Source organism: Tupaia chinensis, unplaced genomic scaffold, assembly GCF_000334495.1.
Source record: "Tupaia chinensis unplaced genomic scaffold, TupChi_1.0 Scaffold000199_1, whole genome shotgun sequence".
NCBI classification, from domain to species: domain Eukaryota; kingdom Metazoa; phylum Chordata; class Mammalia; order Scandentia; family Tupaiidae; genus Tupaia; species Tupaia belangeri.
In genome coordinates, this window is record NW_006159674.1 from 2,642,572 (window position 1) to 2,661,234 (window position 18,663).

Consider the following 18,663-nt stretch of genomic DNA (forward strand, 5'->3'; position numbering starts at 1 on the left):
GTCTGTTTCTTCATGTCTCTCTTATTCAAAAACTTTCTAAAAATGAGCCAACCAGACATTTAATTGACGACTGAGCAGTCATTGTTTGGCTCACCTGATTCTTCAGTTTCCCTCTTTGCTGGATGGTGACTGTGGTTCCTTCAGGAAAAGGTAGGTACAGCCTGAGTAGATTACCTTCCGAGCGATCTAACACACATTGGAACACTATGCCTCTGTGCAGAGACCTGCCCAGTACTTTTGACCAGCAGCACTCGGCAGCCCCCTGACTGAACATACAAAGAGAATAGAAGTTGGTCACTCGCATTTACAGAAGGATTGCCACAGAGGTGAATGTTGTGAGTGTCCAACCAGGCACTGTCCAGAGGCAGTTCCCAGAGTGGCAAGGGCTGAACCAGGCTGTCTTCTTCTAAAACTATTAAACACATCACTTGACAAGCTATCATAGTCTTGATCCCAGGAACCTAAAACACTTTGCAATTATTATTTCATTTTTCATGCAATTTGCGTACAGGGAAAGGGTGACTACCAAATGAACTGGAAGGCCAAGTCTCCTTTCTCATACATTTTTTTAAAAAATTATTTTGCTATAAGGTGCTTGCATCCACCAGAGACAGACAGAGATACAGAGAATAAGAAATCATCTCTCAGTGGGGATAGCCATGCCACAATCCCTCCTCTTCTGTTCTCCTCTCAGGATCTTGGGAACATATGCACATGTGCCCAGTGTGTTTGGCAAGCCACTGAATCTAGGTCTTGAATGATGGAGTTGGTCATGTGATATTCAACTCTGTTATCACCACACCACCTGCTGGCCCATTTTAATATATTGGCATTTTGGTCCCCAAACCCATCCTTTTGGAAATCTTAGCATGAGTCAGATGTGATTGGGACAATACTAGAAGGGGCAGCCCAGCTCCAGAGAGTTCCAGTGGAGCTGAGGCTTCTGCTGAATTGCATTGCAGTCTCACTTTCCACTCCGGGGCTCTGACAAGCTCAGAGGTCAGAAACTTTACCATTATATCCTTTGTACAGGGAGAATGCATAACTCTACTAGGTGCTCAGCTAAGATTTGTTAGATAAATAAGAAATGAAGTACTGGGACCAGCAGCTGGCATGGTGGTTATGGCATAGGACTCGTACATGGTCAACTGCAGTTCAAGTCCCGGACCTAGCAGCTTGCTTTCTCTCTTTCTCTCTCTCTCTTTCTCTAGTAAGAGCATGTGCCCTTTAGCAGATTAAAAATAAATAATAATAATAAATAATAATTAATTAATAGTTCTTAAAAATAAAAAAAGGAGAAAGAAAGAAAAAAACGAAATACCTGGAACTGCCAAGAGAGAGCCAGAGCTCAAATTGTGGCATGTTGATAACAAAGCAGCCAGCCCTGCTAAAGCCTCTGGAAGTTAAATAGGACAGGATATAGTTGGAACAATACTGGAACTAGAACAGGACTTCAGAAAAGGTATCTCCCTCCCTCTCTGCTCTGATGAGCCCATGGCCATGGCATTATCCCACTGTATTGAAATTACAGTATCTTATGTCAGTTTTCCTGAAGGGAAAAAGACTGTGGAAGGGAGTTTGCATGTACGAAGCTTATGAGAAAATGCTTTCCAGAAAAATACCTGTTTCCTTGATTGCCAGGGTCCTAGAGTCATTTGAGTTGAGCTACTCTTTTTTTTTGGAGAAGTTTTTGGTATAGGGCACATGAGCTCACCAGAAAGTGAGAGACAGAGAGACAGAAAGCAAGAAATCAACCCCCAGGGGGGAAGCCATGCTGCAATCCCTTCTCCTCCATTCTCCTCTTGGAATCTTGGGCACGCACACGCACACGCCTGGTGTGAGTTTAAGCCACCACGTCCAGGACTTGAAACATGGTTGACTACATGGGAGTCCAGCAACATAGCCATTATGCCAACTGCTGGTCTCTAAAAACTATTTTGTTTTAGCTCTACTTATTTATTATTTTATTATAGAGGGACAGAGTGAGAGAAAGGAAAGTAAGAAAGCAAGTCACCAGGTCCAGGACTTGAACCGTGATTGGACATGTGGGAGGATAGTGCCGCTAACCACCATGCCACCTGCCAGCCCCCACTGAGCTACTCTTTCTAAGATTTATTTTATTTTATTTATTCACTCATTTATTTTAATTTGACCACAGAGGAGAGAGAGAGAGAGAGAAAGAAAGTTACCAGGTTGAAGACTTGAACTTTGGTCAGCCATGTGGGAGTGTCCAACACCTTAACCACCACGCCATGGGCTGGTCCCCTTGAGCTACTCTTAAGCAATGCCCTATTGAAGCTTTATGTGTTCAGCAATTTTCAGATCTAAACTGGAAGAATAACAACCTGCTTTATCACATCAAGAACATTTTCCAGAAAGAAAACACGAGTGTATCTTTGTAGCTTTGACATTTTAAGATGACCTACAGCAAGTTAGCCAACAACCTTGGCCACAGTTAATTATTCTTTACTGAAAACATATCACCTGTCAAAGGTTGTAATATCACTCAGAAATTTTTTTTAATATTTATTTAATTTTATTATTATTATCATTTTTTAATTTGCTATATGGTACATGTGCTCAGCAGAAAAAGATAGCGAGAGAGGAAACATGAGAAAGCAAGCCACCAGGTTCAGTCTCGAACCAGTCCAGCGCCTTAATCACTATACCACTTGCTGGCCCACCTTAATCACTAGACCACCTGCTGGCCCCCCAGAAAAAAAATGTAATTGAACATTAAATGGTGTTTTTTTTTCCTTTTTCTTCTTCTTCTTGCAAAGATAAAGAGTAACGACTCTTTAGGACAAAGAATGCATGCAGTACAAAGCAACTGATGTGGCTGAGATCTTCTAGGAGAACAATCCCTGAGGACTGGCAAGGAATTAGACTCCCTCTGGAGTAAATCTCAGAGATGTACTAGAAAGGCAGTGGGCCCCGAGCTGAAGCCAACTAGTGCTTGGTAAACAAATCGAATCATTTTGCTTTCTGTCCAATTGCAGGCCCACCTTCAGAGCAGCTCAAATGAGAGTTCTTAAGGAAAAAAATAGAAGTTCAAAGTTTCATTTACAAAGTGGATGCTATTTGATTTGTGGAGGAACAGCCTGTGTTTTTGTTTTGTCAGAGCTTCTGAATGGCAATTCCAGAAAAATGTGCTGAGTCATGAATCCCTAAGGACAAAAGATTTTGACAAGACTATGCTTCGGCAAGAGACGTGACAGTTGGACAAATGAGGGCTAACAGAAGGCTCATTATTCTGCTCCTAAGCAAAGTCCTTTAATGCAAACATTTACCCGACACCTGAGCCCAGGCACACTTAATACCTCGCTCAGGTACTGAGAACCCACACACTTAACAATAGTGACAACCGCGAGAACAAAAATAGCTAATATTCCTTAGATATTTTATTTAATTCCCACAATAGTCCTGTGCTATGTTTTATAAATGAAAAAACTGAGACTTTGAGAACTGAACAATTTGTTCCCCCCGCCACAGAGACAGTAATGGTTTGAGCCCAGGCAATCTAGTTGTAGAATCACAGCCTTAACAAGAATTTACCCCCAAACACCAAGACTCTTCAAAATTGTTCATGGAGAATACATATGATGAAAAACTATGTATGTATTTCAGATTTTTATAAACCAAAATAAGCTTGTGTTTAATTCTATTAGGCCAAGAACTTTCCAAGTCCTTTTGTATTATCCATGCATTCATAGAGCTCTGATCATTCTGTTTGACTCTGGTTAAACTCCTTACTCAAAGGGGGATCTTAAGTCAGTCAGTGGATGGTTGTTAAAGTGGTTGGACCCAACATGGCCAACAATGCAGTTCAAGTCCTGGAAATGATGGCTTGAAAACCATGCTGGACATGTGTGCATACATGCCCAAAATCCCAAGAGGAGAAGGGATTGCAGCATGGTCATCCTTCCGGGAGGGTGCTTTCTCTCTGTCTCTGGAAATACACTTTCTATAACGATAAGAAGAAGATGATATAGATGAAGATGAAGAAGAAAAGATGGCTTTTGGTAACTGGCATCTTTCAGATACAACTGAATATAAAGCAAAAGGTCCCAAGATTGTTATTAATGGAAGAGAAAATTGTATGTCTAGCACTGCTAATGTAAATTGTGTGTTTTATGTATTCAATATAGTACTCCTTCTAAATAAACAGACATTCTTTCCCTCAAAATGAAGCCTTCCTTTATTTCCTGGAACTTCCAGAGTTAAGCAAGCTCTACACTGAGGCAAGGAGGCAGGGATATCTGGGAGCATGGGACTTGGCCACAACATGTATTTGGTCATGACCTCCCAGGGCTGGAACTACTGCTTCTTGGCAATTGTTTCTCATGGACCCTTTAAAAGTTGGTGGCTGAAACTTCTCCCCCAATAATATGATTACCCCAGAGAAAATTAGATCACCAGTAACTCCTAGGAGCAGGAGACAGAAAGACAGAATGAGGCACTGTTAAAGCAAAATGAAGGAGAAAGGTCCCTAACATACTTTCTTGTTTCACATCTTTCTCAAATTCAACCCAGGGCACTTCCAAAGTCAAGACATTTTTTAAGTCACAGAAGAAAGATCACTATTTCAGTCAATATAATTTTGTTAAGTATGTTTTTTAATGTTAATTCTTTGGAAATGGTCTAGCCCTGAACAATTGTTTACATGTAATAGGTGACTTCTCTATTTACTAAAAGATGTTTTTTATAACAATCCTTCCAGCTAAGGCCCATAGGGTTTACTTTGATTTCTAAGAGAAACCATTTTCATTACACTTTCGAAAGTTACTTATACTTCTATGCTGTCCATAGCATTCTGACAATTTTTATATTATAAAATAAGGACCATAATTCTCACCTCATAGGGTTGTTTATTTTTTTGAGAGAGAGGTTTTTCCTATAGGGCGGGTGCGCTCACCAGAAAGACAGAGACAGAGAGATAGAAAGCGAGAAATCACCCCCCAAGGGGGATGTCTATATCACAATCCCTTCTCCTCCATTCTCCTCTCGGGATCTTGGGCACTCTCACACACACACACACACACACACACACACGCCCAGTGTGAGTTTAAGCCACTGGGTCTGGGACTAGAACCACAGTTGGCTACATGGGAGTTCAGTGACATAGCCATTATGCTAATTGCTGGTCCCCTTATAGGGTTATGTTGAAGGTAAAACAATATAGGTTTGAAACATATTAAGAATTATACAAATGATAGGTGAGCTCATTATTAAGACTCTCAGAGAGGAATATCTCATTTTCTTCAAAAGGATTCTGCAGGTCTCCCATATTAGCTTCTTGGAAGGTAATGGTCTAAGTAGTAAGACTTCTGAATATGCTCTTACGCAATCCCCACATTTGAAGTCTGAGTTATATCAGATCATTTATACGTTTGCATTCAAGTGAACTATCACTAAAACCTAAAAGGAGAGAAAGCAACCAAACTGATGCAAAACAAACACAAAATATTTTATTGTCACTTAAAATTCATTCCCTAGACAATAGATAAACCACCATTGTTATTAGCAGATTCAGTGCAGATACACGGAGACAATGATCGACATGGATGAATGTAGAGACAGGACAAAAGTCAAAGTTTTTCCTGTTACTGAATTTTCCAAACACACATAATATTGGCAAAAAGAAACTTTCAATGCCAAACATGTCATTTATTTTTTTTTAAACGCCACCTATTTTATTTACTACACTTGACAGTGACTAAAGAATGAGGTACGGAAAACTTCCCAGAAGTCTGAGTATGGAGAAGTGCGAGGTGCCTGGGAGCCCCAAGGTCACCTTACTGAGGAGGACTCACTCAATCATGATTTCCCCACGCTCCAGGTTTACTATGTAGGAAAGAACTATTGACCTACCTCACAGAGGTGTTGTGAGGACCCATGCTTATAAAGTGCTTCAGGCGCCTTTGAAGAAAGGCAACATAGAAGTATAAAATAATCTTACATATTTCAAAAGAAATGAAAAGACAATTTTGGCACAATGGAAAGGGTGCCTCCTATTTTTTGTTAAAAAAAACCCTTGGCTATTTATAAAAACCCTTGACATCATGGTTTATTTATTTATTTTTATGTAAGAGAGTAAGTTGTTTCTCCATTGCCAGTTTTACAAAAGCCATTCTCAATCCAGCCTCTGTTATCAGAATCACTTGTAGAGTTGGTTATATTAAGTCATCAGGAAAGTCATGATGTATTTTTTTCTCTTTTTCTTTTCAAAAATGAATCATGACTTTCCTGACAACCCAGTACATATAGATGCTTGAGCCACAGCCTAGAAGTATAAAAATACAATTTGAAAGCATAGTACCCAGGCACCTATATTTTTTAAACCGTCTATAGGGTATTCTGATACATACCAAAGTTTAATATCCACTTCTTTAGGAAAATAATGTCAATTTATTAAACATTGAGTTTTCTTCTTGGAATATTGTCTTTAAAGTTAAATGTACTTGGATACAAATTTCTTAATGCCCGTGTCCTTTCTCATGTGCCATACCCACATATGCACACACACACTGTTTAGTTCTGCCCTTGAATTAAAATTTCAGTGGTAAAACCTGACGGTGCCAAACAAATGCTTCATTGGGCAGATAGGCAAGGACTTGAAAACCAGCCCCACTGTCCCCAAAGCAAATGGATGCTTCCCATTTGCCAGAATGGAATGGTTGAAACACACATTTTCGATTTGGAAATGGCTCAAATCAGTTCTTCCTTGGAAACATTAACTGAGTGGATGCTGACAGACCACCAACCATGAAGAAGGCTATACTGACTACCCCTCTCTATGGAGTTTGCCTGCATTCTAGGAAACACCTCATGAACTGGAACAATTTACATTCAGCGGGCACCAAATAGCCGGTGGTCACTTCATCAAGGTAAATAAAATAGCATAATGGAAACTAGTGACTAATTTAAAATACCTTTTTAGAACAATGATCAGTTTGCTCCATTGCAAACTGGCTTGAAGTCTCCTATTTACTAGCCAGTCTAATCCAGAGAAGAGTGATTTATTCCCTAGTGACCCTCCCACATATCCCACCGCACTTCTTGTATCAGTTTTCAAATAGAAGAGACCCCCCACTCCGGGTGCCTTGCCATGGGACTAATGGAATCCACAGAGAAACTAGACTCTAGACTTTCGTTGCACAAAGGAGGCTGGCCAAAATTTTCACAATGTTAAGAACTAATGATTATGAGTAAAACAGAAAAATCTCATTTCTTGGGGTAGAGGGAAAAGGAATACAAGAGAAAGAGGCTACACAAACAGGACATAAAGAATGGAGTATGCATGAAAAAATTCATTCAGGTGACCAGCAGATGGCGAAAAGTGTAAATCGCTGGTCTCCCACGTAGTTCACCACAGTTAAGAATCCCGGATCTGGCAGCTTAAAACTCACGCTGGGCCTGTGTGCATGCATGCCCAAAATCCCAAGAGGAGACTGAAGGAGAAGGGACTGTGGTGTGGCCATCCCCACTAGGGGATGATTTCTCACTTTCTGTCTCTCTGTCTCTGTCTCTCTGGCAAGTGCACACGCCCTATAGCAAAAAAATCCCTCTTTAAAAAAAAAGTCTTGACTCTAGAGAATTTGCTTGAGGATATGTTAAAATATTTTTGCTACGTATAGTATAAAATGACAAAAAAAAATAGTGTTTTCCAATGTTCCTCTAAACATTAGAGGCAACTTTGTACAAAAATGTCGTTGGTGTTGGTTTGGGGAGTTGCTTGTTGCAGGTATCCCATGACGGCAAGGCTGCTAGCAGTAACACTGCACCTCCCAGCAGGACGCAGAGGCCGCTAAAATAAAATGCAATGTCATAGGTCTGGGTCCAGTCATAAAACCAACCTGAAAAGACAATAAGGAAAACGTAAGTTTCCCAGAAGTAGTATGAACCACAAACCCATACCCTAATCTCATCAATCTTACATACAGTTAGGATCAGGATATATACAACCCCACCTGCTCCCAGTGTAGCCTATTGAGAATTAACAGAGGAGAATCTCTCAATATTAATATTGGAATAAGCCAACATTTTGAGTTTCTCCCAAATAAAGAATGAACCTCAGAATATGTATATCGGCTTTTTTAATTATATCAAAGTGATCTTGAAAGAAAACATCATTTACATGAGACATTCAATGCAGATTGTGCAAATCTGGATTGATATTGTAATCTGAATTTCAATGAAGATCAGATTTGTATTGCACCATAGAAAAGATCTTACCAACAATTGGTGGTCCAAGGCTATTTCCAAGTCCAGCGAAGAACATTAAAATCCCATAAGCATGAGCTAACTTTTCAATGCCCACGGTCTTCGTAGTCACATAGGGGAAGATGGACCAATTACCAGTTAGAAATCCTAGGATCCCAGAAAGTATTGCCAATGTAACATAACTTTTGGCAAATGGGATTGCACACAAGGCCAGTCCCATGACGATTAAAGTAGCTACGTAAAGATATAAGGTATTAATCCACTTAAAGTCAGCCAGTATCCCTAACAGGAGTTTGCCCACTGTTGTCATAATGCCTATAATGGAAATAAGAGGCATAATGAACTCCTCTTCTTTTACATTTGAACTTCTTGCTACATCTTCCATAAGTAATGAGGGTGGAAACCCTCCGATATCAAAAAGTAAGATAGCAACGAAAAGTGCTGAAAATACTTTGTTTTTAAAAAGAGCCACAGTTTCTCCACAGTAGTTTTTATATAATTGCCACTTCCTCTTGGCTAGCTGTTTGCAAAAATATGTCTGTTCTGCAACTTTCTTTTTGTAGGTTTCAGGCTCCTTTGGGTGGGCCATTGTAGTGGGGTGTTTATGAAGCAGACTCTCCTGTTTCCAGTCTCCATTGGCTAAAGGGCTCTTGCATTTTTCCTCACTACAGTAGCTCTTGTCAAGAATGTTTGTGTTTTCTTCCAGATTCTTTTCTTTTTCATTGTAAATGGAGTATCTATCTGGCACATTTTCCAGAGCTATTTTCTCAGGCAAAGGACAATCAGAGGACTGGAGGGGTCTCATCAGACTGCCACAGGCTAGTATGTTTAAAGCTAAAGCACCCACAATCAAGAGGCAACCGTCTAGTCCATAGAACTCGATCAGCATCCTCTGTAGAGCGGCATATATAAAAAGGCCCACACTTGACCCTAAAAAGGAAAAGAAGTAGGAATTGTTCAATTTCAACCTCCTATGATTTGGGGCTCTCTGGACAAACATTAGTTGTAATCACAATTCAATTTATTGTTTACACTGACATTCATATGTATCTTCATATTAAAATCACAACAAGAATATTGAAGATAACAACAATAATAGTAATGTTGATAGGACAGTTATTTTAATAATTAGCATGTATAATTTAAACACTGTTGACTAACTACTTTTCATTGAAAGATTTTTTCAGTCCTTCTAGTGAGTCCATTGAGTAGGTCTTAGTATTGTTCCCAATCTACAGATGAAGTGATCTAGGTCTAGAAAGACCGAGTTATTGGGACCAGCAGTTAGCGTAATGGCTACGTCGCTGGACTCCCATGTAGTCGACCGTGGTTCGAGTACCGGACCCGGTGGCTTAAACTCATGCCGGGCGCGTGTGCGTGTGTGCCCAAGATCCCAAGAGGAGAATGGAGGAGAAGGAAGTGAGGCGTGACCATCCTCCCTGGTGATTTCTTGCTTTCTGTTTCTATGTCTCTCTCTGTCTGTCTGGCGAGCACACACGCCCTATAGCTAAAACCTCTCCAAAAAAAGGAAAAAAAAAGAAAGACCAAGTTATTTTCCAGAGACCACAAAGCTCCAAATTGGATAAGTAGGATTCATAGTCAGTCCAACTTCAAACACCCATGCTCTTAACAAATATATTATGCGTTATACTTCTTTTGCACTTTGTATATGCCAGGATTCATGCTATATATGTTTCTCTTCGAAAAAGCAAATTTTCTTTTTTTTCTTTTTGAGACCAATGATCTGTATTTAGTTTTAGCATATGTATCATGGTGTTATAGCTCAAATTCATTGCTGACTCAACAGAATGAGTGATTCATGTAGTAATAAAATGATGAGAAAAGTGGAAATTTTTTTATGGAATTACTCTATTTAACTTTACTTACTTATTTATTTATTTTTAATTTGACCATAGAGGGACAGAGAGAGACAGAAAGGGACAGTGAGAAAGCAAGCTGCTAGGCCCAGGACCCAAACCGTGATCAGCCATGTGGGAGTCCAGCACCCTTAACCACCACGACACCTGCCAGCCCCAAAATGGAATTTAATAGGGCATTTAAATTATAAAATATGCTAGGACCAGCAGTTGACGTAATGGCTATGTTGCTGGTGTCCCATGTAGTCAACCACAGTTCGAGTCCCGAACCCGGTGCCTTAAACTCACAACGGGTTTGTGTGCATGCACACCCAAGATCCCAAGAGGAGAATGGAGGAGAAGGGATTGTGGCATGGCCATCTCCTTGAGGGGTGATTTCTCACTCTCTGTCTCTTTGCCTCTCTTTCTGGCAAGCGCATGCGGCCTTTAACAAAAACCTCTAAAAAAATTATAAAATATGCTGCTTTGTACATCTTGCAGTAGTGTAAACACGCCACCTTTTCAGCACTCATCATTCCAAACACACTGCCATTCCAAGTTACATCAGCCCAACTAATTTGCACTATTTTCATCTCATTCTGTCTTCAATATATTTAAATTGAGTATTTTAAAATTTAAATATCAATGGGAAATGCCACATGAAAGAGCAGGAAAGAAATAAGTAGATCTGCAAAAGAAATAGAGTCTAAACAGTTTGATCATAGGAATGGTCTATGCCACATTACACCAGAACCCCACAGAGATACGATCGGGACCAAGCACAGAGGCATCACTGATGTCATGGATATGCCTACTGTAAAAACACATCTTATCATAAATTACAGCAAATAACAAATGGCTCTGACTCCGACATGGCCATGGCTTAGAAAGATGCAGAAATTCTTTCAGAGCAACGAAGAGAACTTAAGAGTTTCTTTGTGGAATTTTGTGAACTATAAAACTACCAATTTTAATTTTCAAAAAGAGCATCCTACTTTAAAAACAATCAGTGTAAAGGGCAAAGTAAAATAAAATACTAATGCCTTCTTTCATGTAGGTCTAGATTATACATTACTACAAAGAGGGAAATATTAATTGGTGTTCAGCGAACCTAGAATAGTAAGAGATACACTAATGCTTTGATTAACTCATTAATACCAAGGGTCAATGAACATTTTTTATAAAGGGCCAGAGAGTAAATATGGGTTCCAATACAACTTTTTATGCACACTAAATTTCATATAATTTTCGCATGTCATAAATATTCTTTATTTTTGTGTCAATCATTAAAAATTTTAGAAACCGGGACCAGCAGATGGTGTAATTGTTATGTTGTTGTACTCCCAAGAAGTCTACCACAGTACAAGTCCAGACCCGGTGGCTTAAAACTCATGCAAGGCACATGTGCAATAGACCTAAGATCCCACGAGGAGAATGGAGGAGAAGGGACTGCGGCGTGGCCATCCACCCTGGGAAGTGATTTCTCACTTTCTGTCTCTCTGTCTCTCTCCATCTCTCCAGGAACCACATGTACCCTATAGCAAAAATCTCTTTAAAAAAATTTTTTTTTAGAATCCATTCTTAGCTCTTGGGCCATACTCAAACAGGCAGTAGACCAGATAGAACCCCCCAGCATTAGTGTGCCAACCCTGCTTACCACGGAGGCAGACTGCCTTCCCAAAACCTTTGTTTTGTACCCACATTCCTTTCTTTCAACTAGGTCACAAAATGTCAAGTATTTTGATTCGGGGTATTTTTTTAATTAAAAAAAAGCCTACTGTGATTTTGTTTTGTTACCATCTCTTTCACTAAAAGTGGATTCATGCCTCTTCCAAATTTCACCTTACCTAACTCCCTGTGAGTTATAACTTATAGCTCCTTCAAGTCTTGACTATCTATAATTGCTCCATTTTTTATTCACTGATCACATCCCAGGCCCTATATCCTCCTCGCTAGGCTGGGTGAAAAGCAAGAGCAATTCCCACACTTACATTCCCCAACATCTTCAACACAAATACATTTGGACGTTAAGAGAAATCTAGGTCATAATTACGATGGCTAACACTTTTAGACCTCTTGCCATGAGCCTCCCATATGTATACTCCTTTAATATTCCCAGGAACCAGACTCATTGAGTAGTGCAGTTATCCCCACTTTACAGTTCAGAAAACAGAAGTGCAGACAGTTATCCAGCACCAGACACCTAGTGACAGAAACAGGATTCAAAACCAGGTGGCCAGGCCTCAGCGTGTGTGCTTGTACCTCAACATGATTCTACATTATACTATATAAGAAGTCAAAGGATAGGTAAGACCCACTGTCCTGAAGGCCGCCGTGCCTCCTCTTGCACTCCCTCCCACACCTGTGAAAGATCCTGATATTAATAGTTTCTCTAGCTTACATTCTAATTGCTCAGGATTCCCATCTTCTGTTTTTTGCATACCTTCTCCTATTTCTGCCACAGCCATCTTCTCGGGCTGGCCTTTTCTCCCCCTCCATTATGATTCCCAGTTCTCACCTGGCAATGCTTTCTTAAACTACCTTGGGTAAATACCAACTGGATTCAATTCAATCAGGTATCACCTTGAGGCCAAAGGGTCGGCCTCGGGAAGAAAACAGATTGGATCCTGTTCCAGAATAACTACTAAAGTTACACAACCTGTCAAAAAGCCTGACCTCCCAGGAATACTTGCCTGCTAACAAGTAACATTTGTAAACTTACAACTAGAAAATTTGGCAGCTGTCCTCCCTAAAGAAACTCATAAACTACTGACCACAGAAATTTTGATAAGTTCCCTAAGCAACTTTAAAAGAACTCATCTGAAAACCAAAGCACCACTCAAAAATGTCCAAAGGAATCCAGAAGGCTTTTATATTTAAAATTTATATTTTTATTTACATCTTTTCCCCACAGTGTTCTTGATTATTAAAGGAATAGCAAGAATAAACAGCCTATCATGTGGATATGCATATAGGCTGGCAAGATGTATGTAGAAATCATTACTTTAGAAACACGGTGAGTTCCACAATAATGGAAGTAGAAAGATGATCAGTATCACTCTTTCTTGACAGTGGCTGTAAGGGTGTCAATTTTCTTTCCATTTCTATTTTTCTCAGGAATAAAGTACTTGATAGAATTGCCCTCTGCTCTTTTTTCAGCAAAGCACTCACCAGCATGTAACTCAATTTACTAGATCGATGGCTTTCTTCTCTTAGGTTATATTGGACATCTAAAGCCCCAGATTTTTCGTATATGTATGTTGATAGTTACTCTCATATTCATGATAAAAAATAAAATTTCCTTCTAGAACCAGAAAAGATTACTACCAACTATTAACTATTAGCTTAGTAATAGTTAAACATGCCTGTGCTTGGTAATTTTTAACTTTGTTTAAAAGGTTGAACAGTGACAGCATTGTACTCATTTTGAAAATGTACCTGTTGAAATTAGGCCAAGTGCAAGCCCTCGACGGCTGTCAAAATACTGGCATGTAATGGTCACTGTTGCAGTGTATAATAAGCCACATCCAAGACCTAAGTACAAGAAGACATCGCATAAATTAAGACACACTACATTACTTCAATGCAAAAAGAAATGAAAAATTAAATAAAATGGTCAAGTATCTCCAATAGAACACCGTTACTGACTGGCTAAATCTTCAGAGTGAGGATTCCCAGGCTCCTTCCATGTTAGCTATATAGCTCTCAGTTGAACCACCTCATTTTTCACCCGACACCCACATTAATGTCAGGGTCAAGTAAAGAAGCAATCCAGTTTCCAAAGCATGAATGAAAAATGCAAATGTAAATTAGGATATCATGGAGAGATAGAGAAAATGATTAAATCGTCCACTAAATAGCAAAATGTTATCAGATTTGCCCATTGTATTTGTCTCTCTACCAAGTTCTGGCTCTCAGCTACCTGTTCTTCCTCCTTTCGGTCCTCTAAACATCTTTTTAAAATCTCTATCATGAAGCCAGCAGATGGCATAGCAGTTACGTTGCTAGACTGGGTCACACAGGGCTGACCACAGTTCAAGTCCTGGACCCAGTGACTTCAAAATCATGCTGGGCATGGGTACATGTATGCCCAAGAACCTGGGAGGAGAATGGAGGAGAGAGGATTGAAGCATGGGGATGATTTTTTACTTTCCCTCTCACTATCTCTGTCTTTCTCTCCTTCCGGAGAACACATATACCCTAAAGCAAAAACCTCTTTTGAAATATCATCACTACAAACTATTTTGCTAGAGCTCATGTCTTGCACACCAAAGCCTTCATGTAGGTCTTCTGGAGTTCTCAGATAATCCCATCATAGTAAAATTTGTGTTAATGAGTCTTTTATCTTTGAGAAGTGTGTCCTAACTCATTTAGAAGTATAATGTCACAATGTTCTTAATGGATTTTAACATACCTTTGCAAGGAAAAAAAGAAAAGATGAATACAAAATTAAATTTAAGTGGCAAGCATATAGTTGTTTGCTGTACTATTACTGTTTTACTTTTAAATTTACTTTTCTATCAATTTTGTAAATTCTCCTTTGGTTCTAATTCATTCACTTTTTGCCTTTCTTCTGCAACAACTGTTTGTTCTTGAAGAACAATACATTGCCATAGCATACAAATCAAATTATAACTATGACTCAATAAGCAAATTATTATAATAATAACACTTATTACAGATGCTTCTTGACTTAAAATAAATGTAGGTCCTGATAAAGCTATCATAAGTTGAAAATATTGTAAGCAAAAAAATTCATTTAATACACCTCATCTGCTCAATATCACAGCCTAGCCTAACTTAAACATGTGTACAACACTTACATTAGATTATAGTTGGGCAAAGATAACACAAAGCCTACTCTGTAAGAAAATGTTGAATATCTCATGCAACTTATTGCATACTCTACTGAAAATGAAATACAGAATGATTTCTACTTAATGAATCAATCAGTTTCACACCACCATAAAGGTGGAAAATCATCAGTTGAACCGTCATGGTAAGTCAGGGACTTTAATAGCTATACGGACTATGATTAAAAGAAAGACATGCACTTAATAACAATACTCAAATACATTTTAGAAAATTGTGCACTTCAAACAACCTAGGACTCATATGCTCATCTGTGATTGCATTAAAAATTTTCTTAAAGAAACTAGATATTAGGTTGTTGGGAAACTCACAAGGTATTTTTCTTTGTTTTTCTATACAAAACTGCACCATGTCTTTCCCAATAACCCAACAGATTAAAACATACTTTAAATAAAATTCTTAAATGAAAGTAACATTCAAATTATTTAAGGAAAAAAATTACAATCTCACTAACTAAAACACGAGTTCGATTAATTTATATAGCTGTCATTCCTACATATTATAAGTCACTTCAAAATGTGAAATAAAACCTGTTTCTAAACAATCAATGTGATGAGGCCAAAAAATGTCACCCTTGACTGAGACTAAATTTTTGAAAGCCTTTGGAGGGTAAATGGATTTACTTTTCTGTGATTTGGCTGTCAGTACTCTGACAAATGTGAATTATTAGAGACATGAGTAAAAGACATTTCTGATAACTGAATGGTGATGCCAAAAATATTGAAAGACCAACTTCTAAACTTTTAGCCTTAGACTAAAAAGAAATCATTTTGAAAACATTATTTCAAGTCCATGGGATACAGGTAAGAATATCTCATTTTTTTTAACTCAGCAGAAATTTGAAATACATTTTCTTTAAACTTTTCACAAAGCAGAAAGTGGCATATCTCCCCACATCTGTATCAGTATAACCAGCAGTTATTAAAGAGAGGTCTGTGAACTCCTATGGCCCCTGAGATCTTTCGTAGAGTCTGTGGAGTTAAAACAATTTTTATAATAATACTAAAATGTTTTGTCTTTTTACCTGTGTTCCCACATATGCTGATGGTGCAAAACAGATGGTGAATAAAATTGCAAAAGCCTTAGCACAAATCAAGGAATTCATACTAAAATTTATACCTATAGGTTTCACCACCACACAACTCAGAATAAAGTCAAACAAATTTGTTTTAAATGCTTCATCTGAATGGCAATAATTGTTACAAGGAAAAACACACAATTTGTTTTAGTAGTCAGCTAAAATAACCACTTTTTCAAACAACCCTGTTTTTATTTGAAAGTATGTACGCCTAACTGTGGTTATTTAACCTTAGCTAGATCACATACTCTTTCTTGAAAATGAATCTAACAGAAACAATTGACAGTAATTCTCACATACAAGTTTTCCAGCAAAAAATTAGAATTTTAGAAAACTTTTATCTGCCATTATGAATTTGACAACTTCCTAATACATAAAGATTTTTTGATTAAGTCATTGATGATATTCACAAAAGTGATTTTTTGCTGTTTCATAAGAAACTTTGTTAACATTTTCAAGTTCTTACATAGCTCAGTAAACCAATATTTTTCAAATAAGCTATGCATGATATTTAAAAATCAGATAAGTACAAGATAAAAAAAATAGTTCTAATATAACAACATATTAAAAATATACTGATATGGTATTAGGTTCCATATCACAATTAATCTTTGAAAAACATATATACATATACATAAATATATATGTATACATATGTACATATATTTTTCTTCCTATTTCACACCCTCTGCCATTTCCCAACCTCCTCCCACACTATCTCAGGTGCCTACAGACAAGGTATTTCCCATTCCTTTTTTCCCCCCATATTTTATTGATTCACAAAATTTCTTAAATTCAGCTGGTATATACATATTGCGAATACATGTCTTACTTTAAACGTGAAACTCTGAGTAGAATGAATATACTATAAGGTAGCACCTAGCTGATGCTATATAGTTTACTACAGTCATTAAATAGATATTTTTAATATATTTTTTAATGTCAAGAAAAGCAGTTTTAGCTTTAATAAATCAAAGAAATGCCAAGAAACTTTGCTTAAAACTTAAAGCCACAAAACAGGTTAGGATTCTGTTCAAATAGTAGGTACAGGAACCTATTGGCATCTCCAAACAAGACAAAAATCCTTAAAACTGGAAAACAAAGCCTAGAAGAAAATTAGCAATGTTTTAGTCAAAAGTCATAAAATGCTATTTCACCAGTTTAGTCTCATGTACTTAATCTATCTTCTGTTGTGTTTTATCTTCCCGATTAAATTCTGGGATATTATATTCAACTCCAGACTTGTTCCTATGATTAAGTTGGCCATTTTCTTAGTTTTTGAACTCTTATTTCTGTGTGTCGGTATTTAATTTGGTATAGCACTCCCTTGAGAGCTTCTTAGAGATCTGGTCTGGTGTTGGTAAATTCTTTCAGATTTTGTTTACCTGAGAATGTTCTTGTCTTTTCCTCCCATATGAAGAATAATCTTGCTGGGTACAGTATTCTTCATTGAAATTGCTTTTCCCTTAACACTTTCAATATATTTTCCAGTTCTTTCCTTGCTCGCATTGTTTCTGATGAGAGGTCCACTGTTAGCCTGATGGGTTATCCTTTGTAGGTAACTTGCCATTTCTCTCTTGCCAATCTTAGTATCTTGTCTCTGTCGTTTTGGTCAATCTGGCTATAATGTGTCTTGGAGAAGATCTTCTTGGGTTGATTCTATTTGGTATCCTTTGTATTTCTTGGGACTGGATCTTCAAATGTCTCTCTAAGTTTGGAAAGTTTTCTTCCAGGAATTCATAGAATAGATTATCAATGCCCTTATGATTCTCTTCACCTTCTGGGATACCAATTATCTGGATGTTTGGATGTTTAATTGTATCTAGTATTTCTTATATATTATTCTCACTTTTCTTATATATTTTCTCAGTCTTCATGATAGATTTTTCTAGGACAGCAATTCTATCTTCTACATCTGAAATTCAATTTTCTATATGATCTAGCCTGCTTTTAATACTTTCAAGGGAGATTTTGAGTTCCTGTATTATAGCCTTCATCTCTAACAGGTCCATTTGACTGTTTTTCATAATGTGTATTTCTTCTTTTAGATCTTGCAAGAATTTCCTCACCTCCTGGAACTTATCAGCTTTTATCTCCTGCCTCTTCTGCAGTTCACTGTCTCTCTTCTTTTCCATCTCTGTTAGCTTTGTCACTATGAATATTCTAAATTCTTTATCTTACATTTCCATGAGTTTCGTTGTACTATCTGAGGATGAAGAGGACTTATTATTTTCCCTTGGAGGAGGGGTATTTTCTTGTTTTCCCATATTTCTTGTGACCCTGTAGTGATTTCTAGTCATATGATGCATGGTGCATTTATCCCTAATTCTTGAAGTTCCATCTGAGCGTTCAGCAGCATGCAGGAGGAGGTGATCTGCAATCTCTCTTCTGTTCCATTTTCACTTTTTGTGCACCTGATTCAGTGGGAATAGAGGAATATTCCGACCCCAATTGTATTCAGATGCTTGTATCCTGTTCACTTGGACCTATCTAGACACTTAGTGCATAGAGGCTGATCAGCCAATAAATAAGGAAAAAAGAAAAAGAATCAGAGAAGAGGAAAGAAGAAAAACAAAAGAAGAAAGAAAAAAGATAATAAAAAAAACTTTAGATTTTAATTTTTAAAAGCAAAAA

General features: G+C 37.9%; 1 protein-coding gene across 1 annotated transcript in view; it reads right to left on the reverse strand.

The window, feature by feature from the left end:
- Positions 1-7,519: 7,519 nt before the first annotated feature.
- SLC16A9 (solute carrier family 16 member 9) overlaps positions 7,520-18,663 on the reverse strand; it is a 55,203-nt gene continuing 44,059 nt past the window's right edge. Inside the window, exons 4-6 of the mRNA XM_006147064.3 lie at positions 13,518-13,613; positions 8,236-9,153; positions 7,520-7,856 (exon numbers count right to left, since the gene is read on the reverse strand). Coding sequence (XP_006147126.1) covers positions 7,678-7,856; positions 8,236-9,153; positions 13,518-13,613 — 1,193 coding nt within the window. The 3' untranslated portion in view covers positions 7,520-7,677. The remainder of the gene's footprint in view (positions 7,857-8,235; positions 9,154-13,517; positions 13,614-18,663) is intronic.